This window comes from Haematobia irritans, chromosome 5, assembly GCF_050003625.1.
Source record: "Haematobia irritans isolate KBUSLIRL chromosome 5, ASM5000362v1, whole genome shotgun sequence".
Lineage (NCBI taxonomy): Eukaryota > Metazoa > Arthropoda > Insecta > Diptera > Muscidae > Haematobia > Haematobia irritans.
In genome coordinates this window covers 66677303-66689313 of record NC_134401.1, presented here as the reverse complement: position 1 = coordinate 66689313, position 12011 = coordinate 66677303, and the positions used below count along the sequence as shown (strand labels likewise).

At 33.6% G+C, this 12011-nt stretch overlaps 1 protein-coding gene across 1 annotated transcript in view; it reads left to right on the top strand.

Moving 5' to 3' along the window:
* sli (slit guidance ligand) overlaps positions 1 to 12011 on the top strand; it is a 183202-nt gene that overhangs the window by 104064 nt on the left and 67127 nt on the right. The window contains 2 exon segments of the mRNA XM_075313673.1: positions 4158 to 4652; positions 4737 to 5244. Of these exon segments, the coding sequence (XP_075169788.1) occupies positions 4934 to 5244 (311 nt within the window). The 5' untranslated portion in view covers positions 4158 to 4652; positions 4737 to 4933.

The following is a 12011-nucleotide window of genomic DNA, read 5'->3' as shown; positions in this document are numbered from 1 at the left end:
CGAATACAAATTTTGCTTAGCATAGAAGACACATTTTTCTAAAATAAAGTTATTTTCCTTGTCCAAAAGTCGATAAACTTTTCAATGAAGTCGTATTGTCCGTATAATTAAGTGATTTGACTTAAAAATGGGTATCTTAACATGAAAGAAAACAATTATAGGCTAAGGTCAACTTGACTTTAATAATTCAGAAAAAATCTTTAAAACTAATGAAATTGTCTTTAAATTTGTTGTCTTTTTGCATATTGACTACAAAGCAAAAAATCGTTCAAATATAGGACATGTTTTTCAAAACTTTATTTTAAAGAAGTTTTTTACTTCAAACATAGCATAATTTCTACTGGAAGTCGAGTCCTAATTTGGAAAGTAAAGTTGCCGTTAACTCGCTTTTAAAGGACTTTGATAGCAAATGAAGAAAAAAAGCTGAGAAAGCGAAAAATTAAAATTTGCTTCCTAGAAGCAAGTACACAAAACTTAAATTTAAAAGAGAATTGTGTCATAAAAGCATCTTTACTTGTATTCTCCGCTTCTTTGGCTCGGAATCAATACCACATTTTTTAAAGTAGAGACAAAATCTTTGGAACCGAGTATGCTTTTTTTTCAGTGCAGGTAAACAAACTACACAAATTATGCCTACAGCCAAGCATATCTATTTATAGATCAAATTGAATCGAAACGCATTCAAAAAAATGACAGATCTTGTTTCTTAAATGAAGTTAACTTCAAAACTTATGTTACCACTGGGCATAGCTCTATTAATTCCATAGGGAAAACGGATCAACCCCAGGATCAGTATTGGACTAGTTTCTGGTGTGTATGGACCAGTTCCAGTTCTGGTCAAATCGTATGGAAGGGACCGGTCACTTTAACATTGTTTTGACATTGGCAGGGCAAATTTACACTTTAAGACCCAACTTGGACTCATTCCAAAGGACACGTCCTGGTTTAGTAGAACCACCCCATAAAAAGGCCATCATGAACCAATCTTGGACACACTCTTAAGAATCTGTATCATTTTGAGCATCCAAATCGGACCAGAAAGCAAAAACTTTTGAAATAAGCTAAACAATATATTATTCTAGTAATTGTATTTAATTAAATGTTTAGATTCAATAAGAATTTAATATCAAGAGAATAAATAAATAAATAAATAATGTGATAAGTCCGTCAGTGGCAACAGAACTTAAAGTTAATTTTAAATAAAAGTAGAAGTTAAAATACAAAACATTTCCAACGATACATGGAAGTCAATTAGTTCCAACTTAAAAATTCTTCTCCAGACAATATGAGACAAACATTAAATTTAGCAAGAAAATGTGATTTTTATCACAACTTATTTTACACCACCAAATCACAATGGACTGAATAGTCTAAGTGAGCCTGAATCTTAATCGGGCTGCCACTTTAACCTAACCTTACACCACCAAAAACTGTTTTGTAGCACAAAATTTAAAATTTATTTCACTTTTGTACTTTAAACTTTTATTTCAGAATAAAGGTGAGTACTAAGTTCGAGTGAAAACTAAATCAGTAAAAAAGGAATAAAAAATATAGTACGCAAATTTAAATTTTTCGCTTTCTCAGATTTTTTCTTCATATGCTATCAAAGTCCTTTAAAAACGAGTTAAAGGCAACTTTATTTTCCAAATTAGGACTCGACTTCCAGTAGAAATTATGCTATGTTTGAAGTAAAAAACTTCTTTAAAATAATGTTTTGAAAAACATGTCCTATATTTGAACGATTTTTTGCTTTGTAGTCAAGATGCAAAAAGACAACAAATTTAAAGACAATTTCATTAAATTTAAAGAATTTTTCTGAATTATTAAAATCAAGTTGACCTTACCCTATAATTTTTTTCTTTCATGTTAAGATACCCATTTTTAAGTCAAATCACTTAATTATAAGGACAATACGACATCATTGAAAAGTTTATCGACTTTTGGACAAGGAAAATAGCTTTATTTTAGAGAAATGCGTCTTCTATGCTAAGTAAAATTTGTATTCGTATTTTAAAGACATGAAATCTTTGACCTCACGACAATATTTTTTTCAGTGTATATACCGCCCGACATACATTTCTCCACAAACCAAACAAAAAATAGCTCGCATTGACTCAGATTTATATACCTCGAATGGAAGTATTCATACCACTATGCAGTATGGGACCATGTGACCGACCTAAATACCTACACGCAAAGAAAAAAAAACGTTTGGAAAACGTGTACCGAAAACGTTTTTCTTTTGTTAAAGTTTTTTGAACTTCTTCGAAAATTGAAACATTTATCACCAAAAAAATTTTTTGTTACAAAATTTATATTTTTGATCAAAAAAATACTTGGTGTTCGGTCGAAGCAACGAACAACTTCTGCTCGTGGACGCCGAAAACGATGCTTTATAAATATAACTTCATGACTGTTTGTGTTGCTTGTGCGTTGGTGGCTATAGCGATAATTGTATGTTGTTATCCCAGTGGATATAGTGTTGGCTTACAAACTGTATGGTCCGCGGTTCGATTCTCCGACCAAGCGAAAGGTAAAATTTAAAAATTTTTAAAATCAAATAATTTCTTCCACATTGTTTGTATTATAGAAAAAAGGCGTTAAGAACTAAAAAACCTCGTGGAAGTGAGAAAGATGTGGGGGAAGACGCAATTAGTCAGAAAAGTTTTTAGTCTGTATGAAATTGTTTTTACATTCTATAACAGAATCAACGTTTATCAGAAAAAGTATATACTTTTTTCACAAAGCGAAAAGCAAATGGGAAACGATATTTGTTTGTCTAAAATTTCGTTTGGGAGGAAAGAATTATTTTTAGCGTGTAGAGTTCTGAAATTTCGTAATGCATCTAGAGAACGAAACTATATTTGTGACGCAAAAATATTATGTTCATTCATTTAAGTAATGCTTCTTCAACTAAGGGATGTGAAGGAAGTTCCAGGTTTAAGTTCCAAGTTTATTAATTATCGTAGTTTTCTTTGATGATCAGGTGATTGCATTGTTTGTTTTTGTCAACATAAAACGGTTGCGTATAAGCAGACAAACTTATTTTTACAAGATAAATATATTTTGATTTTGTAATCTTCTCTCTTAGCAATGAATGGGATAGCCTTCTTATATTCAAATCCGAATGCCACATTATGTATGAAATCATGAAAATCGGGAAGAATCGGACCGTAGAAGCTATTGGACCACATTCTAAACTCATGCAACAGTCACGGAAATTTTCGTGAGTTGCGATATCTTCTATATCTGCCTCTGTATTGTCATAACATTGGTGCTTCTACTCTTCTTGTGTCATTTTTATTTTTTTTTTTTAAATTTAAGTAGGTTTAAATCTTGGACATACATATTTATGTGTTAACGAACATTTTAATCTAGCCGGAAGTATTTTAGTATTTTTTTATCTATATACTACTTTAACAATTACCTATGGAGGATTGCTAATTTGAATTAATTAAGCTATTGCTCGGGCCATATGCATTGCTTAAGCGAGTTTTCTTCAGAATATGAAACTACTGCTCATAGACCTGATGAAAATTGTATCTTCTGAGAATTCAATCTAAATTAATAAATGCCCCCTCTTCATAATGCAGGGCTAGATGCATAGCTGGCAGATCGAGCACATGTTGTGTTGATGTTCTTCAAATTGACTTGAAATGATTTAACGTCAATTGCTTTCAATCCCATCATTGACATGTCAATGTGGGGTAATTCACATTACCCATGCTCGCATACACGGACTGTTTGTCCTCTGGACAACGGCCTGGAAATCAGTATCTAAAATTTGTCACTGGGTACATAGAAAATATACGCATGTATAAGAATATTCGAGACACTACAAAGACAATTTGCAAATTGAGTTTAAATGGGCAGGCGAACTTCGGAAGAGTTATCGTCATATATCAATTGATTTTGTCTTTTTTTGTGATAGCTATCAACTGATCAGAGATGTGATATTTTTTTTTTGCTGATGAGGTTTACGCGGCCACCATGGCCTTTTTCATTTCGTGAATAATCACGTATACTCGCACCAATAGGTGACTTAGCATCAAGAATGTTTGTACATGGCTGAGCATTTACCCACACAATTGTATGCACACATATTTGTATATCTAATCCACTACAATTTCTCTTTCTTTTTGTTTCTTTAATTCCAGATGTTCTCTGACGTGTACTTAAGGGCATACAAATGGTCATTCCCCGCCCGGATAAAATCATTTTTTGATGTTACCATCGTCAACAAAAGAAACAACTACAAACAAAACTTTCTTATGACTACCTACTCTTTCCATCTCTAAAAACACACACACATTGAGCAGCAAGCAGATCGTTGGGTTGCCGTGTCTTCTTTTGATAACCAATTGTTTCACTGACAAACATCCGCTCTCACATTCTCTCATTAACATAGTCTTTCTCTCTCTTGTGTTGCTGCTTGTATCGTTAGGATTCTCCCACTACATGACATTACTTGTAGCGTTGTCCGCTTAAGGGCAAAAGAAGAAATTGTTATGTCTTTAATGTTAGTGTACGTAAAGTGTGTATATGCGTCGGTCGTGTAAAGAGACTTGTGTCGATCGCTCCGTTTCAACTTCGCGTTTCTCCAAACAAAAAATAAAAACAAAAAGATTCTAATAACAACATCACATAAAAAGGTATTAATTACACCAAAAATATACAAAACCACCATCGAATTCAAACAAGTGGCTTCTAAATATCACTATTGAAATATGTTACAGAATTCTGTTGGTGATACTCATCTGTGAAGATTATTGTGAAAAGTGTGTTCAAATTGAAAATTGTAGCACAGTTTATACGCGAAAGATCACCGTGAAAAATTGAAAAGAAGCGGTGTTATTTTAATCGTGACTAACTACGCTATATTACGGTCAGTGGAGAACGGCGTTAAATTGTTAGCCCATGTACAGAAACAACAATGTCGTGCTACCAAGCCCCTATACGGTATAAAGGAGGCACAAGGAGAGAACCTGGAATAATCTCTCCTCGTTGGTTGCTCTTTCGGATATTGCTAGGATATACAGTACTGCAATGCAATATCATAACATCAGTTTTCTCCGAACCATTTGGAGGTGGTTCCGTTGGAATACATATACCTGGTGCCAGTTTGGGTGCTATTAGTGAAGCGAGATGTCCTAGAGTATGTTCATGCAATGGATTAACTGTTGACTGTTCGCATCGTGGACTTACCCAAGTTCCACGTAAAATATCTGCCGATGTGGAAAGACTGTAAGTACATCATAATATTCTGCAATGATTACCCATCTGTAGTTTGTACATTTTGAGGCATGATTACTACAAGAGCAGCATGGTTATTTTGTTTACAAGATATTAATTGGTTTCAAACAAAAAGTATAAGAATATCGTATTTGTTTCAATGTAATACTGTTCAAAGATGTGACAAAAATGTGTGGAAGTGGTCTAATTGTCTAAGATGGCGACCCTTTGCCATGACCATTGCTCGGAGTCAAAAGCAAGAGTCTTACACCCAGAGAAGGAGTATGATCACCTCAAACCTATTTCAAGAGCAAAATGTTATTTGTTGATGGGGAAAATGTAACATATGTATCGCAACCAGCGTTGCCAGAATTGTTTCACCAAAAACCGCTAGATTTGTCAAAAAAAAGCTAAAAAATGTTAAAAAATAGCTAGAAAAAAAGCTAAATTTTTTTGTATCAAAAGTCACATTTTTGATTGAAATTTAACAAACTTAAAGGCTTTATTTCACTTAAAATGCATATTATTTTAATTGTATTCATTTTATTTTCATTTCTGTGAGACTGTAAGAAAATCTATGTCATATTAGCTCTGTTTGCGTACTCGATACATTTTGATTACTATCACAAATTTTTACTGGAAGTCCTTCATTTATATTTCCTAGTAAAAACTTTTTTCCCGGTAAACTTGCAATCATCAGCTGGTTAATCATCAACAAGTCCAATGTCACATAGAACTGCATTAGAAAATATCAATATCTTTCGTTTTAACTGAATTAATGATTAATTCGTGAACGTGTACACTTCTCCTAATATTACCCAAGAGAATAAAACTCATTCTAACTGTCTTGCAAGTTTATACTGAATAACTTTTATTCGAAAATTTCCCATACAAACCTATTGTCCAATTTTCGTAAATGTAAATCCATTCCATTAATAAATAGCAAATTTATTTTGATCCTATCACTACGAATTTTTTAATGCATTTTTCTTGATGTTAAAAAAATAATACCACATTCAAAACTTTATTTCCTTAATTATTTCTATGTTCGGTTCCAAAGATTTTGTACACTAATGATTTTGGTATTGATTCAGAGTCAAATTTGAATATATTCGTTTTTTTCAGCTTTTTCTTCATGAGCTATCACAGTGCTTTAAAAACGTGCTAACGCAACTTAAATTTCCAAATTCAGACTCGACTTTAAGTAGAAATTATTCTGTGTATACGTTTTTAAAATAAAATGTTAAAAAACCTCTTCTATTTTTGAACGCTATTTTGGTTTGTGGTCAAGATACAAAAACTCCACAAATTTAAAGACTATTTAATTAATTTTAAGAATTTTTTAGAATTGACCCTAGCCTTCTTTCATGAAAAGATACCCATTTTTACGTTGAATCACTTAACTATAAGGACAAAACCATTTTATCGGCTTTTGGACAATGAAAACAGTTTATAACATATAAGAGAAATTCACAAATGCTATTATAACCAAAATTCGCGTTCGTATTTTAAAGACATGAAATCTTTGGCCTCATGACAATATTTTTTCAGTGTACAAAGCAATTCACATCTACTATTTTAATTTAGTAATATCATAATAACTTTAGAATACGTATTAAATATAATAACATAAAAAGGATAAACGAGTCAAATGCTATTATTCCTAATATTCCTAATAATTTACTGACAGTTTATATAAGGAATTTGTATGGTAATAGTAGATTTAAAGTTTACGATAACTTTTATGAATACGAGGAAAAAACTTTACAACAATGTGTATTTGCTGCAAAAATGCCCGCATAATGGCTGGAATAATTATTAAGGCTTCAATTGAGCTTTGAAATATGCGGAAAACTTTATTCTGGCAGCAAGACTTAGATAAAAACGAAGTTTTATCCATATTTCAATAGGAACATGTCGAAAATAAAAAAGCCAAAAATAGCTAAAAGGGTCATGAAAAAAAGCCAGAAAAAAGCTAAAAGCTAAATGCATTTTTTTCCCGCTAAACGTCTTCAAAAAAAGCCAAATCTAGCGGGAAAAGAGCTAAATTGGCAACGCTGATCGCAACGGTGTTATTTTCTCGGAAATTTTGTATCTGATTTCGGCTAGCATTTTATGTTTGGCAAGAAAACAACATTTTTCAGCAAAACTGTTCCATGTTCTCCGTCCAAAAATAACATTTTGCTCTTGAAACATATTTAAGGTAGTCATATTCTTTCTCTGCGTGTAGTTGCACTCTAAGATTATACAAACAAAATAGTACATCGGATTTGTATCTTTTTTCCACGTTCATGACCTACGACTGAAATGCGTGATCATTTCTCAAAAATGTTTTCCCGATAATATTATACCCTATGTTCTGGTTTTCGAATTCGCAAAACGTAAAATTATCATCCCCGTATATTCAAACTACAAAGAGTTGCGTTTTACGAATTCGTAGACAGAGCGTAGAGTATGTCTCTTCCAGACTTAATGAGACTGATTGAAGAGACGGTCACAGATGCCTACATGCCCTATACCCTATGTTCTGGTTTTCGAATTCGCAAAACGTAAAATTATCATCCCCGTATATTCAAACTACAAAGAGTTGCGTTTTACGAATTCGTAGACAGAGCGTAGAGTATGTCTCTTCCAGACTTAATGAGACTGATTGAAGAGACGGTCACAGATGCCTACACCATCAAAAACCAGAATTTGTTCAAATAAAAAATTGTTTGTACTGTGCAAACATATTATGTTTGCACTTTATGTCCGCCTTTATTTTTGAAAGTATCCGACAAGAGGAACTAAACTTTGTTTTTATAAATCTTATTGTTTAATTTTTCACTGTTTCCTCCTTTTTCATTTTACCGTCCCAATTCTAAAAAGAGTATAGTGCCCTTTCGTTATTTTAAATGAAGATCCCTTTGTAATGTTTGTATTTTCCACTGTTTTTTGTAATTTCCTTTGTTTGAATATTTTGACTTAAAGGGTGATACGGTCAAAATTTGGTCAAGGGAAAACGCGTGTAAATCGGTGAAATCGTTTATTTAAAAAATCAAATTAAATTTCTTTTTCAAGTTCAATTAGTATAAAATTCAGGGAAAATATTCAGTTAGGCTTTCGCTTTTCCAAATCCGAATTGCCGGGCCTCACGCTTGACACCTGCCATCAGATTTTGTACAGCCACCTTGTCCACCTTCTTCGCCGCAGAAAGCCAGTTTGCCTTGAACTGCTGCTCGTCCTTAGCAGTTTTTTTGGTCTTCTTTAGGTTCCGCTTGACAATAGCCCAGTATTTCTCAATTGGGCGGAGCTCTGGCGTGTTGGGAGGGTTCTTGTCCTTGGGAACCACCTGCACGTTGTTGGCGGCGTACCACTCCATGACCTTTTTACCGTAATGGCAAGATGCCAAATCCGGCCAAAACAGTACGGAACAACCGTGTTTCTTCAGGAAAGGCAGCAGACGTTTATTCAAACACTCTTTCACGTAAATTTCTTGGTTGACAGTCCCGGAAGCTATGAAAATGCTATTTTTGAAGCCACAGGTACAGATGGCTTGCCAAACCAGGGGCCAAATCACCGCATTCGTCATCGAGTTCTGTTTCGTATAGAGAAACATTTCGATCGTATTAAATTTTTGGATCACCGCATTCGATCGTAATTTATTTTGTCTACTACTTTTTTTTACATTGCTGTAAACATATGGTAATAAGAAATTAAAAGAGAGTAGAATTTCAAAATAATGTTTTGTTATCAAATTATGTTATTTCTGAGATATTTATATTGTTTTTGTATGTTAAAATATATGTGTAAAAATATATTATGAATCCAAGTGTTTTTTTTTCCTCGTTTTCGGATTCAGACGATGAGTACAAAGTGGCATTAATAAGGAAAAATATTCGTGACAAAATCAGTCCTTTAGAATTGCCTGAAGTAGAGTAAGAGTAAATTGTGTTTTTAACATCCATAGATTTAAAAGACGTTTTCATATGTCAAAAGAAGCTTTTAAATATGTTTCTTGAAAAAATAAGTTTTTTTGAAGCGGCTACTGAGCATTCCTTTCTTTGATCCGATTCCCTAAATGCAAGTAATATTATATTTTCTTAAATGTATTTTGCCAAAATGGAATAATAATTACATTTTCACCAACTTTTTTCTTTTTGTTTACCTTTTTTCTGCTCAAAAATCACTACATACTTCGTTTTCGATAGCATGCTACCTATCGTGTTCAACTTCGAGTAGAAACAATTCGATAACGACTGCGGTGATCCGCGTAAACTACATTACGATGACGAAGTACTCGATTTCGACTGCGGTGATTTGGCCCCAGATATTTCTTTGCGAACTTTGACAGTTTTATGTACTTGAAAATATCTGCTACCTTTCCCCTTCCTTTTGCCGTATAAAACTCCTGTCCCGGAAGCTGCTTGTAGTCGGCTTTGACGTAGGTTCCATTACCACGCAGTCAAACTTCGTCAGCATCGTCGTGTACAGCCTCCGGGATCGCGCTTTGGCTGTCGTATTTTGTTTATCATCGCGATTTGGAGTCACTACCTTCTTGTAAGTCGATAGTCCGGCTCGTTTTTTGGCTCGATGCACGGTTGTAGACGATACACCCAGCTTATTTACGGCATCTCGGAGAGAGAGAGGTTAGGGTTTCGCTTGAAACTACAGGCAACTCTCTTTGTCGTCTCAGCGGCTTCCGGTTTTCGATTTCCCCCCGATATAGACTTCGTGGCTGTCGACAAACGTTCCCAAAACACTTTAATTACATTTGTAACGGTTGATTTGGCAACTTTTAGCGATTTTGACAGCTTTGCGTGCGAGTAGCTCGGATTTTCGCGATGCGCGAGCAAAATTTTGATACGCTGCTCTTCTTGCTTGGACGGCATTTTGACAACTGAAGAGTGAATTCCAAAATCAAAATAGGAGCAACATTCTACACACACACAACGTCAAAATGAGGGGTGTTCAGGTGTTTTAAATGCAAAATTGAAAGAAATACGTCAAGTTTATATTGACCAAATTTTGACCGTATCACCCTTTACTCATCCTACGTTCCGATTTGTTTTGACAAACCAAGAAAAAAATTTTGCCAAAATGAGAAACAAAACACAAAACACACACTGAAAAAAATGTACGTGATATTAAAGATTACGCAACCTAAATTTTAGGATGCGAAATTCACAAAATATTTAGGACAAATTTCTTTAAAAAATGTAATTTTTATTAAAATAAAGTTCATAATCTTTGCTTCAAAAATTTTTGTTCATTAAATTTAGGACACAAATTTTGTTAAAGTCGCATGTCTTTGAACTAAGACTAATTTTCTTTAAATTAACTGAAATATTGAAACTTTAGATTTAAGATAAAAACGCTTCAAATATAGGCTAAGATTTAAGAAAAAAATTTTACTTTGAATTATTCTTTATAATTTAGATTTTTAAACTGGCATTTGTTTGTACGTGAGTACCTTTATTAATAAACCGCGAAAAGAGAAATACCAAAATCCTAAGGGAAGGTCAAAATCTTTGGATCCAAGTAAATTTTTTTTGAGTGCATGCTCTTTTTTCCCAGTGTATATTCTCTTGGTTCCGAATGTATATTCTTTCCGAATACTCATTTTAATATTCAAATTAAATAATATTTTGACTTAAGTATATCAATTTTTTGGCGAAGTCTTCTAAACATGCCAAGCCCATAGCCAAACGATCAATTCAAAACAAAAATATATAACTACTTTTTGAATACGTAGAATTTTACTGTTACAATTAATTTGCTTTGAGAATATATAAATTGTATTACTTTTATATATTAAATGTATACCTAACTTAATCAATATATATTCCTATGCTATAATTATAAGATTTATATCTTGTTGTATAGGAAATTCGCATAAATAAAAAATAAATAAACGAAATGAACTCATAAAACGGTTTTCCGAAAGAACATACAAACAGTTCCACAGAAATTGCTCTCTTTTGATTCTCTCGCTGTGTTATGTTGATATCTATCGTCAACCCTCCCGGTTTCCATCTCTATTTCTTTCTCTATACTCTCTCTCTCTCTCTCTCTCTCTCTCTGAATAAAACGTCACAACATAACAGGTTGGCTGATAAGTCCCCGGTCTGACACATAGATGGCGTCGCTAGTATTAAATGCATATTATTTTTATATAGTACCAACCTTCAAATGATTAGTGTCAAAATTTGACGTCTGTAAGTCAATTAGTTTGTGAGATAGAGCGTCTTTTGTGAAGCAACTTTTGTTATTGTGAAAAAAATGAAATAAAAGGAATTTCGTGTTTTCATAAAATACTGTTTTCTGAAGGGAAAAAATACGGTGGAAGCAAAAACTTGGCTTGATAATGAGTTTCCGAACTCTGTTTTTGGTTACCGACGAAAACATAAAAAAATCCACAAAATGATTTGGAATACCCGTAAAATGAAGTTGATCGAGATAGCAGAGGCCTTAAAGATATCAAATGAACGTGTTGGTCATATCATTCATCAATATTTGGATATGCGGAAGCTCTGTGCAAAATGGGTGCCGCGCGAGCACACATTTGACCAAAAACAACAACGTGTTGATGATTCTGAGCGGTGTTTGCAGCTGTTAACTCGTAATACACCCGAGTTTTTCCGTCGATATGTGACAATGGATGAAACATGGCTCCATCACTACACTCCTGAGTCCAATCGACAGTCGGCTGAGTGGACAGCGACCGGTGACAAAGTAATGGCCTCTGTTTTTTGGAATGCGCATGGAATAATTTTTATCGGAATGCGCATGGAATAATC